We start from the raw sequence: 25,445 nt of genomic DNA on the forward strand, positions 1-25,445 counted from the left end.
TAGAACAAGTTTTTTTACGCGAGTTAACAGAGTTATGACTACTATTCCCAATAATATTCCCGGATATGTAATAGGTGCTCCATTTACTATTTTCTGTGCTATTTCTTCTTTCTCCACCGTCTCAATGTATCCATATAATTTCTAGTAATACCTACTTTTATCAGAGCTTTCCTAGAAAATTTTATCGCTCGTCCCCTATCCCAATAGAGCGCTTTAGATTTGTGCGAATACCTATCAAGAATTATTTCTGTGAATTTTTTAATTTTCTTATATTATTCAAGCCTTGGTCTTTGGCTTTCCGCTGGAGACCATAATTAAAAAAAAAAATTCAACTTCTTAACTCAATTATAGTGTAGGAAAAATGTGTTTTTGTCAAGTTATCACATGGCAATGTTTGTTTTTCTTGATGCTGAGAGGGTTTGGTTTTGTTTAAAATAATTGGGTAAAATTTTGCATAATAAAATGGGGTTTTACGAATTTTTAACATCAATGTCTTTCTTTTGTATAGTTGTTCATGCAGTTTATTGTCTGGAAAAAGATATGACCATAAGTATACAACCAAAAAAAGAAGAGTGCTTTTTTGAAAATGTTTCTGCCGGTCAGGTTATGGAATTAGAGTATCAGGTAATTTGGAACAATTAATTATCAAGAATTAGAGTTAGGATAATTGTGTACAATAGCGACTTAAAAAATAAAATACTTAAAATCAGGTAATTTTGGAGTTTTATGGGCTGTTCAGAAAAAAAAAGAAAAGTTTGAAAATGAAAGTTTTGTGTACTTCTATAGTTGCTTGATTATCTCGGTAAGTGGGAAGGAAGAAGTCCCGAACACAATGTGAGCCTTTCCCAAGCACAACACTGTAGCCATGATAAAACAAAATGTTAATAAGCAATATTTTTAGCGGTAAATATGTAGGGTAACGGTATATGTGAAAAAAATGCTAAAAATCCGAAAATACTTTTATTCTATGCTCTTTCACTTCCTCTTTTCAAATCAACCGGCGGAAATAAGAAATTCCAAATACTTTAGGAGATATCGAATTTTTAAATTTTCATCACACCTGTGAATTCAGGCGGCCACCATTGTTTCTTGTTTACGAGATGAGTATGATTTTTTTTTTCCGCGACGTAGGTGAACGACTACATTGTTGCTTGTTTGGGAGTATCTATTAAAATCTGAAAATACTTTTATTATAGTTATGTTATGTTAGGTTAGCTACATTGAAACACTTTAAAACACTATGGACGGTTAGTTAGGTTAGTATAGCTACATTAAAATAAACAGAGAAATATAAATATTAATAAATAAACCCGAGGTTGGCCGAATGTAAATTGTTCGGGTGTAATCGGGAATTGCAGAACTTTATGTGCATCTTGATTTACCGTTCGTGAATGTCTAATTAATTAAAATGGTCGATTAGGTCAGGTCAGTTACATTATCAATACTTTCAAACTAAGCAGACATTAAAAATAATATAAATTAATTTTAATGGTTGTTTAGTTTTAAAGTATTTATAATGTAGCTGACCTGACCTAACAAACCGGGACAAAGGATGAACGGTAGGAACTCACGTAATTTTTTTTTACTTATTACTTGCGCAACAAATAAAACATTAAAATTTGAAACTTTAAAAACTCACCTACGTTAGAGGCGGGTACAATTCCTTTGCCATCAGTAGAAAATGATGTAGTCGTTCTACCTACGTCGCGAAAATAAAAAAATCATAAACGTAAACAAGCAACAATGGTCGGTATTGTGATGGAAAATAAAAATTCAATATCTCCTAAAGTATTTGGAATTTCTTATCTCCGCTGGGTTAATTGAAAAGAGGAAGTGAAAGAGCATAGAATAAAAGTATTTTCGGATTTTTAGCATTTTTTTTTCGCATATACCGCGACTCTACATATTTACCTTTTTAGCAAATCAGAAGCCCAGAATGTCTTAGTGTACTATCATGTGAAAATTGTATTAAATAAGGAAATTTATTGTGTTGATTAGATTGTACTAAATATTTCCTTAGTTTATTATGTTTTCACATTTTTAAAATTTTTACAGCTACCTGATAAACATAACAATACACTTTTTATAGAGAAAAAGGTAATTCTGGAGCTAAGCAACTTTCACATAAAAAAATTCCCAGAATGCATTTTTCACTTTATATCATGTTTTCCAATAATATTGTAAGAGGGTTTTACGATATTTCAAATAGTTTATTTTTATAACTAGTTAGGTTAGGTACATTAAAAATGCTTTGAAATTGTTTTATTGTTGGTTTGCAATTACTTTTAATAAGTGTTAAAGCTATCCAATCATCAACATATATTTTGATAGTATTTAATGGAGCTAACTCAACCAAGCATTCATAATATTTCACAATATTTTTAATGTAGCTAACCATTCCTAACCAATTATTCTCATTATTTTAGATGTGGTTTATAAACAACCGAAGAAATCCAAGGGGTAAAAAGATGAATAACATATATTTTCAGATATTAGTTTATAAAGTACACAAGATTAAAAAATGCAATGCTAGCATCTGCCATTTTTCAATTTATTGCATTTCTGATTGCAATTCTGCCTTTCATATTTGAAGATCAAGTTTTCTGAGCTTTTCACATAGGTAGCAAAAAATTTAAATTTTACTAATCATTATGTTTTTATTTATTGAAATATCAGTGAAAGCAAATGACACTTTTAAATCAAGCTATTAATGATTTCAAATAACGTTTGATGTGAAACACAATATTTATTACAAAAAACCTGGTGAAGAATTATTTTTATACAATTTTACGGTTTACAAGATGTAGGGTTGTTGATGTCTTGAGATTTGTGTGTTTTATAAATGACAGGAGTACTTCTGTGTTTGTTGCGTGCTGTGTCTTTGCACTCTTGCATTTCTTGCAAAGTTTATAAACTCACCCTTGCACTATATATATAATGTAACTAACGTAACTTATAAACCATTAAAATTATAAATTAGTGTTAGAATATTTGTAGGACCATTTGAAGCCCGCAGGATGCAAACAGCACCACTGTTTTGACCCTGAACTTTCTCACATACCCGTTGATCAAGAAGTGGGAGCATTTGTTCTCCGCACCCTTGTTTTCCCTGCTCCTCAAATTAATCATTTATACCCTGTGTGCACATAGTTTTGTGCTTTGTTTTTAGCGGGTTCAAAGCACATTCTATCAGTTTGAGATAATTGTTTTTATGATCCGCTACATTGATAATACTTTAAAGAGAATGTTTGGAAAGAATGCATACATGTTTGAATTTTCTTTTACAGAAAAGTAACTGCTGGAGAATCACCAAGAAAAAAATTTCTGTTGGCTATTTCATTTCAAAATTTCTGCACTAATAGTGATGTTATTCTGTAAATACAAACTTGTCCATATGATGACATACCACCAACTAATATAGTATTAATTTCTCATTAATGAGAAAGCTAATAGCTAATTAGCTAAAAACCTCCTGAATAAATAAAGGAATGTGGTATGGTTTAGTTACATTATAATTAGGCCACTGTCCTTTTTTAGTGTTGTGTAAGTACTTATCGCTTGTTCTGGGTGACCTTGACATCTCAAAATGGGGCAATTCAAAACCCACAGAGATACAGTGGCACGTACCACACCATAAGGCATTCAAAATTAAATGAAATAGCAAGGGTAAACAAAAAAGGCTGACTAAGTCGACCATTCCTTTAAACTATGTATTTTGGATGATGCGACCCAACAGCGATTTAGAAAAAGCATGGTAAGAGCACACACCAGGAAAATGGCTCAAAGTGCCTTTGGCACACAAAGCAAAGGTATGTAGGTACTTATTACACACTTGCTCATGCAAACAAGAAACAACAGATCCTTACCCCAATCCACAGATACAGTCAGGTGGCAAGACAAATGATTAAATAGCATTAAATACCAAGCCAAACCAAATTTTCAAAGAGCAGTTCCGAAACAACAATTTAGAAAATAAAAGAGAAATTAAAAACTCAATAGACCTACATTATACACACAACCCTCATGAAACAGCTAAATAATCCAGAGTAACTTTGAAGAACCAACAAAGAAAAGGGTCAGGTCATTTGTTACAAGCATAATCTAACAAATTGAGCCACATACTGTGCAGGTGCGGAGGGGAGGGCATTACTTGGTAACCAATGAGGAGGGGTTTAAACTACGAGGAAGGGGAAAAGGAGAGGATATAGTCTCTCGGCCGGGAGATGCGTACTGTGACAAGGTGAATTAAAATCAGCATTCCGTGACCCGTGGCTCAAAATACTGAATGTTGAAATGTTTTTTGGTCAGTGTTCTTTTTTTGTATTACTAGGAAACTTCTTAACCACACAGTTACCAAAAACTATCAGTACATAACACCACATACCACATACACACTGATGAGAGAAATGAAAAATGTTTATTTTTCCACCATAACAATTTAAAAATCATCTGGTTGTAGAGTTGTGAGAGTTAAATTTTTTTTTTGTTATATGGCTATCAAAAAGTGGGCAAGAGTTTGCAGTAAGTGAAGTAGTTTCTCACTCACTCTCCTTTTCGCCATGCCCCCTCAAGTTTGAACAGTGAGATGGCACATACTCTGACGTCGCACGTGGACACTGCTTAAGAACACTTATCTCCTGGAATTTTTGGAATTGTCTGCCAGCCAATGTAGTGAATTGTAATGTTTGCAATCAGATTTGAAACATCTGCTATATAGACTCATGTTTGAAAATATTTTGACTAATTATAAAACCAAATAAACATTATTGCAAAATTTCAAAAACTACTAATGGTGTATTAGATAATCATGTCTAGAATCATAAAAGGATGTTCCAGAACTTTGTTTCTCAACAAAATGTGTTTCTCATGACATTACCTATTGCAGTAAGTAGGATGTAATGGTGGTCTGAAAAACTCAGTGCATGTTTGAATAAAATGTTTGTAATGTCTTGGACAACACCTGTGCAATATTAGTGATGTGTATGAGAGGCTTAGATGATAAACAATTTTTACAACCTTTTTTCTTTTGGTGCTGGTCAACATCTTGGCACCAATTTTTGGCAAGAATCAGCATAGGGATATGGGGAAGGATTGCTTTTAAGGAACTGCACCAGCATTCACCTGGAATTGTATGGAAAATAACTTTGGGGGAAAAAAGAAACCATTTGTCCAGTGCAAGTAGCCGGATTTGAATCCATGACTCCACCCAAATGTGAGCCGGACATGCTTCTATCTTCACACTTGGCAAATCTGTAAATAAACTGAATGAGCCATTTTAACCAACAATATTTCATAGGTGGTTTTATATTTGCAGGTAATAGATGGCGGGCAAGGTGATCTGGATATAAATTTTCGATTTATTTCACCATCCGGTAATGTTATTACATCAGATATCAAAAGAATGGAGAACGTTATCAGGTAATCATATATTATTACTCATATTTTAGATTGTACCTTTCTCATTTTTGTTTAATGAATTAAATAAATAAAATACCTTTAACTGTATAAAGGAACAAGGGACAAAGAAGCAGAGCAACTCCCAGTGACAGGAGGCAGTTATGCTACATATGCTGTAGATGTTCAGTCACATACAGTTTTTTTAGCAGTCTGAGTTACATGATAGGACTTCATTGATTGCTTGTGGTGTAGAAGTGTGTCCGGGGCTTCTGGTGTCACAGTAGATTAGTCTGTTACGTCAATGTAAAACTAGACACAAAAGATTGCTTACACAGAGTTCAAACATATTTCTATTAACAAAAACATTTTTGTAAATCTCTAAATAGTATAAAACAACTTCCTTGTCCGCATCTGTTTGTTTACCTACTTATTGTAAAGTATTCAATTGATTTTTATGTGATTTCACCATCATTTAGAGAGTTTCTTCTGGAAGGTTTATGGGTGTAATACATTTAGATTTAATTTAAAGATAGAGAAATCCCAATTTTTTGTAATCAAGTTGTAAAAAGATGCTTTTAGGGCACTTCGTGGCTTACGCTAACTTATACATGATTGATACATCATATTAATGTAATACAAAATTGTAGGTATTAAAAAACCCTACAGAAAATTCTGCAATAATAAATGTCTATTTTTTAAGGTTGACCCACAATAACCATTTTTATCTTTTAAAAGTGGTTAAAAAAATAAGTTGTTTGCAAAGCTATTTTGACCAACACGAGCCTAGCCCTGTGTCATGGATGTGTCTGAGGCCTGGGTGGTAGAAGGACATTTTCAAACACTACCATGTATGGAACAGTCCGTGCTGGGGGTATATATATAGCCCAAGGCACGACTGTTGTCACTACTTCGATCTTGAGTCAAGGAGTTACACCATGTTGGTATGAGTCGCGAACCAGTCTACATCATCATGTGTTACGTGGCGTCAGCCGGTGAAGAGTCATCACTGTAGAAGTCCGGGCATGACATCCAGGTTACCACAGGTTCAAGGAGGTGGCTGGTTTGAGTCCTGAACAGCTAGGCTGCTGAGCAAGTCGGCGGGTGGCAGAGTCCTCATTTGCTGGAACATTTACGCAGCTGAGGTGTACCAGTGGAGTGACCCACGGCCGGGCCAGTGACGGTGCCTGTGAGTAGCGACTGGAGAGAGTCGTACATCACGGTGTGACTGAGGCAGCGAGTAGCAGCTGGGGTGAATTGGACTTGACACACTCATCACAGCACAAGAGAGGCACAGAGTAGGAGCTGGAGTGAGTTGCATTCGTCACCCAGATTATAACATGAGCGAGACTACGAGTAGCAGCTGCTTGGATAATGCCGGGACACTCTGCGAGGACAGTCAGGTTCGATTCATAAGGCGAGTGACCCGATCCTTCCAGCGGGGCAGTACTTTTCATGAGCTGTGATTAGTTAAAATGAACAGAAATTTCATAATATTAATGGCAGTAACAGCTCTATATTGATGAACAAGTAGCCTACAGTTAGACTCACCTAGTGAGTAAATGTGTCAGTAAACATTCTAGCCTTGAGTTACAGTGAAACCTCGTTAATATTATCCCGCTTATTACGAACGACTCGTTAATATTACCTATTACTATTTCCCCGTGAAATATGCCCATTAAACACAATGAAGATTTGTTTGGTTAGTACGAAATTCTCGTTATTATGTATAGCGAACAATAACAATTCCCTTCCGTATAAACAAACAGTCGTGTTTACCGTTTAATACGAACCAAAGATTACCACAAAGATACGGCCCCGCCTGAGTGTCCGAAGTGTGTTTTTAACTCTTATGTTTTCAAAATCACTCGTTCGTGTGTTCGATATCTTCAGAAATCACTCGTGTTTGTACAATATTCGATATATCGAACTTCACGTGGGATTGTATTTACGTTCAATTTTTACTTCCTTTGTATACATGAATCTGTGCCGGACCAATAAAATCAAAATATATATTACGCCTTACCCGTTTAATATTTGTGTACGTTGTAATGAAAGTTTAAGTGAATTATCTCGTGAGAATTTTATTAAACTTTCGAATTTGTACGTACACACATAAAAATGGAGGCAAAACGTAAACGCAAGGAAATTGCATTGAAGACGAAAATTAAGATAATAAATTCAGTTCGTCAGGGTGAAAAAACGAAAACAGAACTTTCTGAAGAGTTTGGTATATCAAAATCAACCTTAAGTACAATTCTAAAGCAAGCAGATAAAATAGAAGAAGCGGTCAGGAAAGGTAGTAATCAAACTAAGAAAAGGATGCGCGTCGGTAAACATTCCGAATTAGAGGCCAAACTGCTGGAGTGGTTTCATCAGATGCGCGCCGCCAGAGTTCCAATTTCCGGGCCTATTATCCAAGAAAAGGCTGATCAGCTGGCACTGCAACTCAGAATTGATGATTTCCATTGCAGCAACGGATGGCTTCAACGCTTCAAAGATAGGCATAATTTGGCCACAAAAACCATTTGTGGCGAATCTGCAGCTGTCGACCAAACAGCAACGAGTGACTGGCTTCAGTCAGTACAGACCATCGTAAGTAAATTTGCACCACAAGATGTGTTTAATATGGATGAAACAGGGCTTTTTTACAATCTGTTGCCCAATAAAACTCTAACCGTAAAAGGTGAAAACTGCCATGGCGGTAAACACAGTAAAGTTCGTCTTACAGTTTTACTATGTTGTAATCAAGATGGCAGTACTAAACTTCGACCCTTGGTTATTGGCAAGTCTGCCAAGCCAAGATGTTTCAAAGATGTTGCAGCAAAAAACCTGCCAGTAGATTACGAGGCAAACAGTAAGGCTTGGGTCACCACAAAAATTTTCCAGTTGTGGTTGTTAAAATTGGACAGGAAAATGGAGACTCTAAATCGCAAAATTTTGTTATTGTTGGACAACTGTGCTGCACATACTGCTCATGGTATGAAGTTGGAAAACATTACCTTACTCTTCTTGCTACCAAATACAACAAGTGTGACACAACCACTCGACCAAGGTATAATACAGTGCTTCAAAAGAAACTACAGACAGCGCTTGGTGAAATACCTTATCAGGCAGTGTGAAAAAGGAAAGACTGAGCTTCCTAGATGGTCAGTTTTGGATGCTATCCGCAGTATAGCCATGTCGTGGGACAGCATCAGCCAAAAGACAATTGTGCATTGCTTTGCAAAAAGTGGTTTTGGCCAGAAAACTGTTGAAGAACCTGACTGTGATCAACCTTTAGAGGATTGGCAAGAGTTAAAAGAACATGTGCAAGTTGATAATGACTTCAATGAGTTTGTTCATATTGATGACAGTGTGTACACCAGTGCAAGATTAACTGCAGAAGATCTTGTTGGTTCACGAGGATTACAGGAAACACCAAGGGCTGACGCTGTACAGTCACTTTGTGAGGGTGGTACAAGTCAGGATAATGATGGTGATGACGACAATGGTGAGGTAGTGCATAAACTTCCAAGCAAAAGTGACACAATCAGTGCTTTGCGTACACTAGAAAATGTACTTGCTGCAAGTGATGTGCCAATTGACTTGATTGCAGGATTTGAGAAGATATGTTCTGCTGTAAATGATATTTACAGAGATAAGTGTGTCCAGAAAAAAATTAATGATTTTTTTAAACCTATGTAAATATATCTTGCATACTTTGCATAAGAATTGCGATACACTCAACAGCAATTAACTGTACGGTAAATGTTAATCATTTTTGTCAAAACTTTGGAAACATATTAAATAAGAATACATACATACGTATATGTATACTAATTATCAGTCTGTTATAGTATATTTTATTAAAACTATTAAAATTGCTTCTAAGTGTATTTTGTTAGTGTGCATGTCAATATCTGGCTTCTATTACATAATAATATTCCACATTTTTAGTGCTCTGACATGTAGGAATTCAATATTTCTTATCGAGTTCTTATTCTACCTATTGGCTCAAGGTACCTCATTAATATGAACCTCGTTATTACAAACTGAAATATTTTACTCCCCTTCAGGTTTGTATTAATGAGGTTTCACTGTATTTAATTGAGACGTTTATACTTGTTAAGTAAAACTAGCATCGTAAATGAGAACTGAAAGTGAGCTAGTTCGTAAAGTTACTAAGTCTTTATTAAAACAAACATAATAATATGCCATAATGCTTTGATGTCTATTAATCCCATTAGTCTTTTAATGTTTGTTATTAATTATATATGATTTGGTGATAGGCTAGCATCCCAAGGAAATGGTGGTTGAATAAATAAATAGTCATGGTCATAATCCATTTTATGCACTGTAACATAATATATTTGCATAGTAATAATTATTGTGATTGAAAAGGATTCTACTGTTGTGCACGTACTCACCTGTCTCCAAACACTTGTGGGCTAAGGTTAGCCAACATTCTTTTTCTCAAACCTTTTTTCATTGGCTCATAGTAATTAATTTTTTTATTTTGGATCCATCCTTTGGTTAGCAATTCATTTTTTAAAACTTTCTGTTGTTCAAAACTTATTTTCACCAATAATACTCCTAATTTATTTCTATATTCTCTTCTCGTTTAGTCCTAATGTTACTTCAATTCCTTCCAAAGATCACGCTTGTGATCTTATGTTACAGGGTGTCTACAGGTTGGGAAAGTCACAAGAAAGTCTTGAAATAAACAGTTAATGTGCTGGAAATGACGAAACTTTAATTCCCAGCTGCCTTTTACTAGCTTGCATTTTATTTTTTGATGCCTCACTTCAGGTTATAACTTCAAATTAAATATAAATAATTAGTAGGAGACTGTCCACTTAAATGATGTGAAAATTAATTTTGGAAAAGATTTTAGTTTTCTAGCATAAAAGTTAACTTGTTCCTGTGAATAGTAGATCTATTTCCTATTAAAATTTAATCTGTCTTATCTTTATATATATATTTCTTGTGTGCGTGTGTATGTCACTGAACTCCTCCTAAACGGCTGGACCGATTTTGATGAAATTTTTTGTGTGAGTTCACGGGGATTCGAGGATGGTTTAGATTAACAATTGGATATTTTATCTCGATTCTGAGTTAAGAAAAAACTAAAAAAACACACTTTAAAAGCAAAAAAACTAAGCATTGTTGATAATTAGCCTCCATGGCAACGGGCTTTTGCATTGTTGTTGCCTTCTGCGTAACCATGGGAAAGGTTTTTGGTAACGGCAGTGGCGTGCCCAAGAGGAGGGGTATGTATAATGAGAAGATACAAAATGTCCAGCGTAGAAATACTTACCGCCATATCCATATCTCACAAAAAGTAAATTTGGGCAGGACAATGTCTGTCGGGTCCGCTAGTTATAATATATAAATCTCCCTGTGATATAAGAAAGTTTAAAGAAAATGTTAGCAATCATTCCTGTAAAATTCCTAAAATTTGTTAATGCTGTATTAATTGACACCCGGTATTAGTTCTCATTCCATATTTAAATATTCTGTTTTCATGATTGCTGATGCTTCACACTCTTGTGGCAGTAATCATGTGTTTGAACTCAACCCCTGGCCATGACTGAAGTTTATAAGCAGTATGGAGCCCACTAAAATCTTGGCAGTTAAGCATAGAAGATTGAGTTCCACTGGAAAAAATTTCAGTCAGTGAAGAAAATTTTGATAACAAATCTTTAATAAACAGCTTTAGGGGTGTTATCTCAAAAAAATAAGTGAATTCCAAAAAGCTGGAAGGTTCATGATATAGTAGTTTGACAAAGCCTGTGTCCATGTTGTACATTATGTAAGTTCCTGCTGGCAATCATTCACATACAGAAATGGCTTCACTGTATTCATTGGAAATATTCAAAATGATTTATTGTGCATGCAAGCAAAGAGAAAGATTTTGTTCTTAGTGGTTTGCTTTTAGCTAATCAATTTAAAAATACATATCCATATTGAATATGAAATTGATCAACAAAATTGCATTGCTGCTTCTATAGTTGGATTCTGCGCAAGCTTGTGGTATATCACTCCTACTGTCTTGTTGAGGAAGGACAAAAACATAGAAGACTATTTGGTTCCTTCTTACTTTAAAACATAGCCTCATGATAACTGCCACGTAACAAACAAAAATCATGAATTATCAAAACTCTCATTTAATAATTTAAATAGTTGAGCACACAAAAACAGACAAAAGTATTCTTGAGAGGAAATGCTTCTAAAACATTGACTGCTCTTAGGCAATGTTACATGAACAATTAACAACAAAAATTATATTTGCATAACAAATGTCTCTGTAGATATCTTGCCAAGAAAACTCACAAAGCCTATGATGATTACCAAACATATCTGACACCAAAATATAGAAAAATTTAAACATCTAGTTGTTACAAAAAATGACTTTATAACATTAATTTGTTTTACAGTGACCTGACATAACCATAGTCATCTAGCACACACAGGCCTTATGTCTTTACTCTTTTAAATAAATGAACTTCAACTCTTATGAGCTGAAAACGTAATGTAACATTAAATCTGAGTCTGACAAATGTGAGCATCAGGAGACAGTTATGACTTGTTTCTACATGACCTTAACCAGAGTTTACTCATAAATGTTTCTTACAATAATAGAGGATTTTTATTTACAATAGAAATAACTATGCCTTGTAACATAACATTAAATATGAGGGCATCCACATACCTTATTCAATGGACAACATATTTACAGTCTCTCATATACAGACGTGTTTATATACTGTCACAAATATTTCTAAGGAAATGGTATGCTGAACTAAAATACCATCAACATATTTCTGAACAATAGCATGCTCCAAGAATAAGCTTTTGTTTACAATAACTTACTCTGATATGAACATGCATTCAGAGCTAGCCCCAACTTTACTTAAACAGCTTGGCTGTTTCAACTTAAGAATCATTCGTACAAAAATTGTTACATTAAAAAATATTGTGAGTGACAGCAAGTGCCCACATCGTGCAACATGGAGTTCCGTGCCCGTACGCCGACACAATTGTACCTTGCACGATTCTGAACTCTGCAGCACAATGCGGCATACTATATCACTAAACTTCGCAAGACTATGCAAGTACAGTTATATTCATGAAAAAAACCCACCTTGCAAACAACGATTAGGCCAAAACCACAAATTACGGTGGATTTGAATGCAAACTGAAAACCTCTTTTTATTAATTACTCCTCGCCGAACTACATTTGCATCATGGTAAATTATATCTGACATGAACTTCTTTCATGCAGGTATGACTCAAAACCAAATTGGCTGGAAGAGCCCAAAACCAGTAAGACATTTCCACAGACTGTCAAGCTTAGAAGAAGCAAACATTATTTATCAGAGCGAAACCAAAACATGAAATTACCTGAGTTTGCAAATTAACAGGTGGCCTAAACTTAGCATTGAGAAGTGAATTGGCTGGAGTAAGAGTGTGGAACTTTTAAGACTAAATTTTATCATTTGACAGAGTAATTCAGTTAGCCCAACGGTTTTATAAATTTCTGTAAGTTGGTATAAAAGGGAAAATGTGTTGTGCTTAAAAAAAAACACACTTATTTCTTCGGCATGCAGAAGTATAAATGTTTGCCAGTATAATAAAACTGTTTTTGAAAATGTGTAGTGCAGATTTTTTAAATTTATGTATTCTATACTGAACTATAAAAAGGTGTCTGCTTAGAATATGATTTTTTCAGGGTTGGTGCAACTGAAGAGGGCCATTACCAGATGTGCTGGGATAATTCTTTCAGTCATTTCAATAGCAAGACAGTATTTTTCGAAATTTTAATTGACGAAGATGATGATGAAGATGTTTGGGATCACTTTGACGGCTTGTCACCAGAAGAGTATTATGACATGAAAGTGCAAGATATACAGGTTAGATTCTGTTTCACACAAAGTTTTACAAGTAAGCAATAAAGTGTACTTGTTGACATTATTATTATATTTAGGGTCATAAAAAAAAAGAGAAATTTTGTGGTTTTTGTTGTTATACATTTTGTAATTATTTCAGACTGTACTCGATCAAGTTCGTACAAATTTAAATAAAATACAACATCTTCAAGATTTATTAAAAGCAACTGAAGCACGAGATCGAAGTATTGCAGAAGGAAATTTTGTTCGGGTCAACTACTGGTCTATGGTCCAAATAGCAGTGATGATTATGGTGGGCCTTATACAGGTATGTATTTTTGAAAATTTAAACCTATTAAGGTCCCTAAATAGATGTTCTAGATTTCTTGAATTGCAAAGGTATTTATTTGCCCTAGTTTATATACAGTTACATGGTCCCTTGAACATTAAAATTTCAGTTAAAAAATAATTTTAACAAAACTCAAACATAGTTACGGGTTTATAGCAAAGCAAATCAGTTAAATTAAACTTTGCAATGACAAATGTTCATGTGTGTCACTTCCTCTGACTTCTAACCCTGGGTTCATTGGTTCAAATATCAGCTTGAACACAAGAGTGGGGTGTGTTCTAGAGTGCACACCTACTGCTGTTAAAGGGCAACTAGATCTATGCCTGGCATATATTCTAGCAACAACGTGGCCGCCGCAACGTGAGACATGCCACGCGCGTCTGGTAGATTACAAGGATCGTCGCTTTCCCCCCTCTTTCCCTCCGCTCCCCGCGCGGCGCCGATAACCTGACACTTGACACCTGACAGCTGGGGAGTTCCGCGCGCCACCTGGCAGCTGCCGACGCGTGTCTAGAGATTTCTCGCGTCGGGTCGGCACGGAATGACGCGACTGGCCCCAACCGCGCTCGTGAATTCTAGAAATGGCGCCTGTGATATATAAGCCCGGGACGCCGGCCTCCGAGTCCGTTCAGCTGGGAGCTGGGAGTTTTCCCGCGGCGGAGTTTCCGGGGCGATAGTGCCACGGGTGAAGCAGAGTGGCGAAGTCCTTGGACGAAGGTTCCAGGGCGGGGAGTCAGTGAGTGAGGCAGTTGAGTTGGGAATTTTCCCACGGCGGAGTGGCGAAGTCCCTGGACGAAGGTACCAGGGCGGAGAGTTCAGGTCCGGGCGATAGTGTCGTGGGTGCGGCGGAGTTCCGGGATGAGAGAGTCTGCGCGAGAGTGCCGCGAGTGCAGCGAGAGTCCCGAGCGAAGTTCCGAGCGTAGCGTCGAGAGGATCCTCGGCGAAGGGAAGTGCGGCGGCGGAGTCCCGCGGCAGAGGTCCACGAGGAGTGCTGCGGCGAGAGTTGCGCCAGAGGTGCGGCCCAGCGAGGTGTGCGGTGTGTAAAACGAGTGACTGGGGAAGCAAAATTTTTAAGTGCAATTGATTATTTGGCATTTTTAGATTATTTGTTAGTGAAGTAAATATTGGCAATAAATAAAACTGTGAAGTAATAAAATCTTTAATTGGGCTATCCTTTTACGAACCCGGTAGTTTCCCACATGACGATTTATTTATTCATTTTAATAAATCGTAACAGTATAGCATGTTATGTGGATGGCTATTTTAGGGTTTTCTGTACATTTTGTTCCTCCAGTTTTTTATGTGTTGGATCACATGTCACTGTATGCTCTTGGTTTTAAAATTGTGTTGCATCGTTTGATGTCACTGCCTTGATCAGTATTAATATTGCCCTCTCTTTCTGCTGGCATCTCAAGGGGAATAAAAGACCTTTAAATTAAGGCTCGGAATTAACTTTACTGTCTGATTTAGATAACATTAAATACATGAGCCGAAGTCATCACCCGTCTAGTTACTGCCTAGCAGGTATACTTAAGAGAAATTAGCACCTCGCTGTCACACAGTTACCTTAGTTGTTCTCTTGCGGTCACGGCTGACCTCTCGATGAGGCAGAATGTGGGTGTGAGAGTAACCACAGCACGCTGGGGCTCCGTTGTTCCGGCCTTCCCAAAAAGCCCCTTTTTAGGCATGGCCGTTGTATTGTAAACCTCCAGTTTGCTGTAGTGTTGACAATCCTCGTTCCTACCCCCCCCTTCCGTAATGGTGACCAGCCTCATGACGAAGCGCTGTCCCACTGTTTTACGCTGATGACGCTGTTATTGCTGACGTCTCTGTTGACCCTGATGCCACAGCGAGGCCTGCTTCCCGTGCGCTGCGTGTGTGTCATAACAATCTGCAGTCCTTTATGTTGTGTGAAAACTGGAGGAAATAAAAAAATTGTTTGGCAGTTGGGGATATCTGTTCACATTCATTGTAAATGGTAAGATAGAAATAATAGTGGTTGAAAGTGACATAAGTGAAAAAAGTTGAAGTAAACAACAGTGGTCAAAAATAACAAAAATAACTGGCATTGACCCCTCTCGAATCTCAATACACTCAGAACTTACAGAATTGCGAGAATTGTGGAATTGACTTTGAATTACTATGTAGTTTTAATCTTTGCTACTCCGTATAAAATTGTAGGTAGTTATTTGTGTAAGCTGACAAATAGATACTTGTTTTACAATACCAGCTAACAATTTTTGGTTTATTATATATGACAAGTTTATAATGACACATTAGCATGCAAAATACAGAATACTGATATCTGTACACCAAACAGTTGCATGTGTAAGTACTTTCACATATCAATAACAACACTTACCAAAGCTATCACACTGGCAAAGAAATAGCAACCTTGAATATCATGTGTAAGTGAGAGAAATGTTTTCTCTAATTCATGAATTATCATCTTATTCTGTAGATATTCAAGATAGTTAAAATTTAAGTATCTGCAAAAATGAGTCATTTGGTTTAACATTTATTTTTCTTAAAAAGTTTCAAAGTTTTCAATTTTTTAGTAAAACATTCCTAAGACCACTGAACTTATTTTAACCAGATTTCTGCACAAAGATATGGCAAGACTTTTGATGTTAAAATTCAAATAAATCATTATTGAAACAAATAAATCATATATTCAACTGCAAAATGCCTAACCAGATCAAGATATATTAACTGTCTTACTATATGAGAAGAGTTATTTAGCAATATAATAGGTGGCTTTTGCTTGGAAGCTATCCTTCAGTAATGAACAATATGGTTAAATTCATCAAACAAATAAATATGATAATTATCACCCTCCATGCAGGCTTCATTCCATAAATATCAGCTGAACTGATATGCTTATAATAACTTGAATTTTTCTGCTTCACTAGCACCCATGTAAATAAGTCAGCAAACTGATTTATAATTGCAGCCAAAATTTTCACCTCTTGATGATTAGACCAGAAGCAGGAAAAGGCCTAGGATTCTGTTAGTTTGCACTGGAAGTGACTTCACATTGCTGACTTACTGATGTATGAATTCTTCATTACACTGACTGACATATAAAACCTATTTAAATATGTGAAGCACACTGAAATATCCTTGCACACAACATACATAAATGGTTCAAGGTTCTTTATTTACATTGCAAGTCCCAATTTTTTGCTTAAAGCACAGTCCAAAAGAGTTTCATGTTCATAAACAGTCTTAAAATATCCAAATATGACATAGAGGAATTTAAATCTGCCACCAAAGACGTATGACATGAAAAACATGGTACACTATCTCATACATACCAAATAAGACAAAGTGAAAATGATTCTTTTTGGAAAATATTATAAAAAAAATTTCCTTTAACTTAGATAAATAAATATAACACATGATCTAACAGTTTGAGGCCATACCTTGCCACCTTGGCCTTGCTAATAGATAATGTTATAGGAGATGCTCGATCACAAGACCTGACTGTTGAAGAAGTTTGTGTGCAATTGAAACAAGACTTCTTAGGTGGCCACCTGCATGTAAATTGTAATATAGCATTTCCCAGCTGCACTATCCCTGTAGAAATATGCAGTTAATGTATATTGGAATGGTTGACACCCACTCACCACCCTCCTTCACAACACAAGTGGTTCATGGCATTCTTAATGTTTGTAGCGAATAAATAGGAGCCTTAAGAACAGTGCCTATCGTAATTTTCAGTTTAATTAAAGTATAGAGTAGTCTCAAGAAATTCTTCAAAAGTTATCAAATTAGAATTCAAAATTTTATTTTAAGGTGTACTTCATTTTGCGCCACCCAAACAAGACTATTGTAATTTTAAAAAATAAAGGAGCAGATTGATTAAAAGTTTAAAATTTAATTGCAGTGTTTGCAGGATTGGTTTGAATTAATATTTTCCTGTTGATGTATTTTTTTTAGTTTATGCTTAAAATAAATTGTATCATAACTAGTTAAGAAAGAAATTTTTTTTTCATGATTATTTTAAGTTACTTATTTATAAATTGTATTAAAAAATTAGGAACTTTAGTTTGCAATTACATATCCATAGTTATATATTATTTCAAGTATGTTCTTGCATTTATTCAATTATTTTTTTTGTTTTTTGTAGGTTGTGATGGTGCGAAATTTGTTTGATGACAACTCTAAAGTTTCAAGACTTTTGAAAGGAAAACTGTCTTCTTGACAAACTCTGGTAAGAATTTGTGGGCATTACTGTAACAAAACTTTTTTTTTGATTCTAGCATCCAAATACATTTAAGCAACCACCATTTACACAAGTGTTTTATAATAGTAAAGCTTGAATGCTGTAAATATAATGTGTATATTTGCATTGTTATGAATACCAAATTGTTTTATAGAGTGTTATGTTGAAACTTTGTAGGTAAGGAAATGGTAAAATAGGTTTTCTCATATTACCATAATGTGCCTAGGACTAAGATGGAGGCAATGACATATTCAAAAATGTTAACAGATATAAATTTATTTTTTACCTGAAGGCTATTTTTTCTCAAAGTATGCTCTTTAATGTTCCTACTATTTAATAGACCCATAAGAGAGACCATGATGGTTGAGTGGTCATATTACTCACCTCCCACTAAGGCATTGTAACTGGCATGTTGGACCCGAATTCGCATAGAAGTGAAATGTGATGAACGTTGCTGTGTGTCAATGGGTTTTCTTGGGGTACTCCCATTCCCCCACCATTCATTCCTTCAAAGCTTCATTAAGCATCTTATAATTTGCAAAAGATAACAGATATTTTTGTATTTTAAATTATTTTTACATTAGAATTTATTGTCTTAAACTGGCACCAAATCAATGGTTCGTACTTGTAAAGTGTTCAAATTTAATTTCATTATCGTGGTGCTTTACTTTACCTATATTTTTTGAAAGGGTGATGTTTATAATGTTTTTATAAAACCAAGTAATTTTTCAGTGTGAAGATCTGTAGCACATATTATAAGTAGAGACAAGATTTTATGGTTTTATTTTAGATCAGTTTCACTTTTAAATTGAAAGAATTGATTTTATTGGTTTTGTTTTTATGAATGCTGATTATTTATATGGTGCAAATTAAATTTTCAAGATAATTAAATGTTTCCGTATGCTGTTTCTACCAAAACTGTGTCATTTTGATTGTGTTACAAGCTGAATTTTTCAAATAAAATATTGGGGACATATATGAATATCTTAGGCAGATTTATGCAACAAAAAAAACCAGCAAGCAATGTGTATTTTTGTAGTTAAAAGAATCTTTAAGGATAAAATAAGATACTAAGAAGTGGGTTATCAATGGGAAAATATAGTTTTCAGATTACACTTGGCTCATACATTTATTTTTTTTTTTATTTGAAAGCTATAGGATTCAAGTCATTTTTGACAATAAGTAATACAATTTTGGGGGTTTTGAGTAGTTTTTTTTAAATTCTGTTTTATTTAATGAATTACTTGTATTTCAGTGTTATATGTGTATTAACATGTAGATGAGTGTTACGTAGTGTAATGTATACATTTTTGTGTTATTTCTGTTTTATTGCTATTCACTATAAAATATGGTCCTTAATTATGAGATGTGTGTGTGCTTTCAGAATGTTGTTCTCGCATCAAGAATTTGGCATCCATTCATGAAAATGTTGGTCATCACATTATTGAGCTGGTGCTCAACAATAAAGACTGTCTTCCGTAGGTGTTAGATTTGTAGACTTACCAAGTCTGAACAAGGTACAGGTTATGGCTTGGTAACCATTAAATGCAGTGAGGCACGTTCAAAAGCCACATTTATTTTTTGAAGAACAAGTTATAGCTTATATGCAAAGCACTGACAGTACATTCATCTAGGTCATAATACTAAATCTTCTGTAATAATTCTCTTTATAGGGTCATTTAAGGGCTTCATACACTTTGAATCTAAAATAAAGTCAGTACTGATATAGGATTTAGGTGCTGCATTAATAAGTATTTTGACACAAGGAACCTGTGATCTGCAATGCTTCTATGGCATCATAGCATTCCACAATATTGAAATAATGTCTGCAGGTGTGCTAGTCACTTTGGGTGTCACCTATGTCAAAAGCAATGTAATGCAGGAAAATAGCAGAACATGGGTTTCTGATATCAATATATTTGTTCAAAACACTGCCTACTATTGTTAAAGGTTCATGGTACAAAGTAGGGTTTCGCCGTGGCACACTGCTGGAATATTTATAACCCACACTTTATAAATTACTGAAGCTGTTAAAATAAACCAGTTATTACTAACAGACCAGTGTCCCTTCATCCTTAAAAAAGAAAATAATATTGTGATAGTAGGTTTTTTTCTAATTTATTTAGTATGTAGTTAGTATAAATGATAGTTTTTCCATTTATAAAAATGCAATGCATCATCTGGGGTTAGTTGTCCACACCTTGATCTTGTTTAATGTTACACATAATATTTTACAGGCTCCAGGTGTGTATTGAAAATTATTTTTGATAATTTGTGGAATGTTCGGTCAGAATTACTATTTTAAACAAAGGCCAGGACTGACCTCACATGATAGCAAAGTTAAGTTGTCATTTTTGAAAAAAAATCTGTGTAAAGGTGGGATTCCTATGCAGTGTCTGACGCAAAGCACTGCTGCAAAGGAATTTTATGGAAATGTTGCGTCATCCGCTGCATAGAGATCCCACCGTAATGTGGTCACAAGTCAGTGTGTTCTTGATGTATTGTTGAAACTCATTGAACACAAGTGGAGAGTTAAAAAAAATATGTATTTATTTGAATGAAAGTGGAAATACTTGCTGCATATATATGTTTTACAAATACATTTTTTGTAACATAAATTTTTGTACACACAAATGTGTTAGTAAATCATAATTCAGCCAGTATACATAAATTGAATAGAGTGTAGTAAGTCAATTGTTACCAAAGTTGCCATTTTAATGCTGTGCTTTTGCTGTAAAGAATGCACAAAATAATCTACTATATTTGTGTTAAATTGTATAATAACGCTTGTTACTCATAGTATCAAGTAAATGTAAATTTGAAGTTTGGTTTGCTATTTTGTATTTAACTGATATAAAAAATGTTTAAATTGTTAAATGTTGCTTTTTATAATTTTTGTTAAATATTTATTATTTATTGTGATACATAAAATGCAGAAGCCATAAGGGAATTTTTCTCTCTCTAGATTAGTTAAAATACCTAGGAATTAGTCTGTAATTTATATTGTATCAAGTGTCATTGCATGTAAATAGCTGGCTAGAACAATCAAAACACTCTAAAGAATACTTTAAAACCTAACCAGATAAATTGCAAAGGCAAAAGTAAGTGAAGATAAGCATAAAACAAACATTAAATTGTTATAATGTATTATAGTGTGTGTCCTGGTGAGGAGATTCAGGTGGCCACTCAATCAGAGAAGGTAGTCACAGGGCCAGTGTATGGTTGCCTTCAATTGCACGGAATTTCTTCAAGTCAGGTCTCTTGATGAGCAGGTCCTATAACTTGATCTATTAGCAAGGCCAAGGGGATAAGGGATGGTCTCATTATAGTTTAGAGCCTGTTGTATTTTGGCCTCTGCGGTAGTTCTTGTTGTGAGGCTATGATAATTACATTTTCTATTAAAATTAATTAATTCTTCAAACAAAAAAAATTAAATTATTATTCTAGCTGGTAACATTATTAAAGATATTGTAGAATTCAGTAGAAAGTAACAATATAAAATATTAAATTTGTGTTTGTAGAGACTAAAGATTGAATATTCTATGTCAAAAACAAATAATAATACCATCCATGAGATGATAAGATTGTTTGTGTATGTAACTCAAAATGCAACCACTATTCCGTGGTACAAAAGCATATAAAAAATATTCAAGTTCACAAATATAAGTTCTATGCTACTCATGAGGCAGGCACTACATACAAGGTAGGTACTACATACAGGTAGGCGACTACATATTCTGTAGGTGGTACATGAATGTGTGTTATTGTACAGAATGTTCCACTAATTTTATCTTGCAGTGTAAGAATGGTTACAATTACTGCTGGACAAAGTAGTAAATGGGAAACTCTTTACTAATGAATTCTTTTGATTTATGCCGTAGGAATGGTGGAAAATTGGCCTGTAAATGAACCCAACATTAAAATGAAACATGTTGCTAGATACTAATGCTGCCTGGTGGTGTCATGCTTTGATATGACCATCCCCCCCCCCCCCCCCCCAACCAGGTTGAAGTGTGACTCATCTGAAAAAGTATGGTGTTGCCATTCTCGCACTGGTCCTGGCATACTGCATACTTGATGTATGATGGTTAGGGACCCCAGAAAACTGTAAATAAAATTGACCAATTCTGTGTACAAATAAGGCAAAAGGGGGTGTAAAAAATTTAAGTTGGTTATAAAATTTGGAATCAAATTTTCATTTTGACCTTTTACTCCCTTAAAATTTGTATTCTGTATCCTATGAATTGAAACTTAATAATTTTTGGTAATTCAGAATAAAAGCTCTCTTTTTCCATAAAAAAAAATTCCAATTTTTTTTTTTTTTTACTTCCTGACATTTTTTTACAATCATTCTCTAGGAAAGCGTTTTGATACTTTAAGCAGTTTACCGTTTTAATGAGTAGTTAGGATAGATACATTAAAAGTACTGTAAAATTGTGTGACCAGTTGGTTAAGTTGCTACATAAAGATTACTGTGAAATGGTGTGAATGTTTGGTTAGGTTAGTTGCATTAAAAATACTAAAAATTAGTAAGGATGGTTGGTTAGGTTAAGTTACCTAGGTACATTTAAAATTGGTAATTCATAATGATTTTACACTATTTTTATTATAGCTAATCAAATTTAACCCACCATCCACACAATTTTAATGTATTTTAAATGATGTTAATGTAACCTAACCGACAATCCACAATATTTTTAAGTATTTTCAATAGAGCTAACCAAACCCACCCAACCATTTTCACAATATCACAGTATTTGTAATATATATATATATATATATATATATATATATATATATATATATATATATATATATATATATATATATATATATCCTAACCGCTTCTTAAAGTGGTAAACTACTTAAAGTATCACAGCACCCTTTTAGAAATGTTTGGGGAAAATGTCAGGAAATTAAAAAAAAATAAAACCCTTTTAAATTTAATTTTTACCTTCAGAAAAGTGGCCGCTAAGACTGCTGGACATCGCTTCTAAAGTCAATTTGAGATAACCCTAATTCAAATTCATGCTGTTAACAATTTATGATTATTACAACATTAATTAACTTAAGCCTGCATAACACATAGTGAATTTATGTCTTAAGATTACTGTTAAAAATTATTAAATATTTAGGCGGTCTTATTTAGTTACTTACCTAGTTCGGGTCTGTTTCTGTAGAAGTATAACTTAAATAAAATAAACCCATAGAATGTTTAAGGGGCTCTGAAACTAACTTTTAACTTGGAGATAAAAGAAAGCAAGTTTACAATATTAATTAATGGTTAATAAGGGGATGAGACACTGACACTACTGCACCCTCTTGTGGTAGTTTGTTGGATTAGTGGCGCACTATTCCAAACACACATCACACGCAAGTCGCTGGCGGAAGGTTTTTAAACCATGAGGAAAATCTTACCAAGTGTTTTGCAAGTTGTTTAAATGCAGTAATACTTACCTTTGACTCCAGTCAGAACGTCACAACTGTGCAAGCACAGGTTTAGTATCATTAGCTTGCACAGTGAGGTAAAGAAATTTTAAACAAAAAAATTTGTATGTTAATCAAATGGAGTTATTACTTTCCTTTGCTAAAAGTCTCAACTGTACAAGTGGGCCCCGAGTCATTTGAACATCACTTTTTGATGATACCGTTAAAGTTTAATGGCATTGTAATTTGAATGGATGTTTTTATTGTCTAACGTGTATGAAAAAACAACAAACCAAAGGACAACACAAAATTACAGTACCTAGGAATCAACAGAGATCCAAGCAGTCAAATAAATGACATAAACACAGAACACATTAATTTGAAATTAAAAAACAGAATACAAAACATCAAAAACAGTCATTTGGTTGGTCTGTGCAGTCCTGTTAGGCAATATAAAATATCCATTAAGTTTTTTATGCTAATTTTTTTTAGGTGTTTGAGTTTTTCTGTCCAGCAGTTTATTTACATGGTAGTACTTTGAGCATTAGAAGTTGCACATTTTAATATTATGTCTCATTGATTTTAGTCATATAATATTTTTTTTATTGGCATATAATTTAACTGTAAGCACAGGTATATATTTTTTATTTACCCAAGTTGTTTTACTATTAAATGGTCACATTGTGTTTTCAATAATTATTTTGACTTTATGTATGCTAATTCATCACTATAATTTATGTCTGTTTAGTGGATAATAAGCTCACCAGACAAAAATTAGTCACCCCTGGTGAAAATATTACAAGTATAATTTAATACTGTGTAAATCCGCCTCTGAACTTGGTAACCTTTTGGATTCGGTTAGGAAGTGAGTCCACAAGGTTGAGCAGGTACGTCACATCCAGTTTAAGCCACTCGCTGAGGATTAGATTGTGCAATTCCACCAAACTGCAGGGATGCTGATGTTGGCATTTTGTCCGCTGTTGCAATATGTCTCACAGATTTTCATGGGGTGATTTTGCAGGCCAATCAAAATGTAATAGGGTGAGGGAGTGTTTATAAAATCAGTCACATATGTATCCAGCTTGTGAACTTGGCTGTTGTCATCTTGAAAAATCGGGGTGTACTCATCATGTATATGTTGACTGAAAGGCAACACCTGATCACCCAGAATGTTTAAATAAACATGCTGGTTCATGTTACTTGTCACTGCAGTGAGCGGGCCCAACACATGATACAAAAAACACCCCCAAAACATCACAGACTCACCTCCAGCTTGAACCTGACCCTGCACACATCCAGGATGAAATATTTCATTTGGCCTTCGGTACACCCGACGATGTGTGTCATTAGAATACAGGCGTGATTTGTCAGACTACATTATGTTCTGCCAGTCAACTGCTGTCCATGTTCAATGATTTCTAGCCCATTGAAGATATGCAGCTTTATGTGCCCTTGTGAGCAATGGCCTCTTGCGAGGTGACCGACTCCAAATGTTCATTGCATGCAGTTCCATTCACGATTTTCTCTCACTAACAGGTTGGGATGGACCTTCATTCACTGACTACAGCAATTCCTGTCGAGTTTGGAAGTGATTTTGATTCACAAGCCGTGAAACGCGTCTCCGGTCCCTCTCAGTCAGGATCTTTTTCCGACCACAATTCTGATGTCGTTTTTCATGGCCACGTGTAGTACACCACTGCTTGTAGACACGTTGAACGGACACCAACATATCCAGCAACTTCACGCTCCGTATGGCCATGGGTAGGGCCAAACACGATTGCCCCTTTTTGCCACTCTGTCACATCCTTTAATCTACCCATGTTGCTTGAAACATCAATGTCTCACTGATCGCTACTGCCTTATGCTCACCTAGAGGCAAAGCATGTGCGGCTGAGCATGGGATTTATTTGCTGCTCCATCTGTACAGGCTTAATGATCCATCTGTGCGTGCATACTAGGGTGACTAATTTTTTGTCCGGTGAGCTTAATTATTATGATAGAATTCTCACCAAATATTTAACTGAGTAGGTTAAGGCCTTAAAATGTATATTGCATGTGTGTTTTTAATGCTACACAAATATGGTTTATAATATTTGTAACATGTTTACATGTACAGTTTGCATCTGCAACAGTGTGATAGTTTTTTGAGCAATAAAAATACGAAATTTTTAGCGTA

At 34.9% G+C, this 25,445-nt stretch overlaps 1 protein-coding gene across 5 annotated transcripts; it reads left to right on the plus strand.

The window, feature by feature from the left end:
• Window positions 1-25,445, plus strand: LOC134529666 (transmembrane emp24 domain-containing protein 1). 5 transcript variants are annotated; one of them, XM_063363990.1, is made up of 7 exons: window positions 1-74; window positions 509-624; window positions 5,315-5,418; window positions 13,109-13,289; window positions 13,426-13,593; window positions 17,747-17,830; window positions 19,227-25,445. In XM_063363990.1, exons 1-6 carry the CDS (start codon window positions 35-37, stop codon window positions 17,819-17,821), a joined length of 684 nt encoding a protein of 227 aa, XP_063220060.1. In that variant the 5' UTR covers window positions 1-34; the 3' UTR covers window positions 17,822-17,830; window positions 19,227-25,445. The 5 variants fall into 5 exon arrangements, with proteins under 5 accessions (XP_063220060.1, XP_063220061.1, XP_063220064.1 ...); XM_063363991.1 differs by lacking the exon at window positions 1-74 and adding an exon at window positions 270-392; XM_063363992.1 differs by lacking the exon at window positions 1-74 and adding an exon at window positions 274-417.

This window comes from Bacillus rossius, chromosome 2 (genome assembly GCF_032445375.1).
Source record: "Bacillus rossius redtenbacheri isolate Brsri chromosome 2, Brsri_v3, whole genome shotgun sequence".
In the NCBI taxonomy this organism is placed as follows: Eukaryota; Metazoa; Arthropoda; class Insecta; order Phasmatodea; family Bacillidae; genus Bacillus; species Bacillus rossius.

Excerpts from the sequence above, each read along its gene's own strand:
- LOC134529666 (XM_063363994.1), top strand. The coding sequence starts at position 463 with ATGGGGTTTTACGAATTTTTAACATCAATGTCTTTCTTTTGTATAGTT. Across the intron at positions 625-5,314 it reads TTATGGAATTAGAGTATCAG|GTAATAGATGGCGGGCAAGG; the intron begins GTAATTTGGAAC and ends TTATATTTGCAG. Across the intron at positions 5,419-13,108 it reads AGAATGGAGAACGTTATCAG|GGTTGGTGCAACTGAAGAGG; the intron begins GTAATCATATAT and ends TGATTTTTTCAG.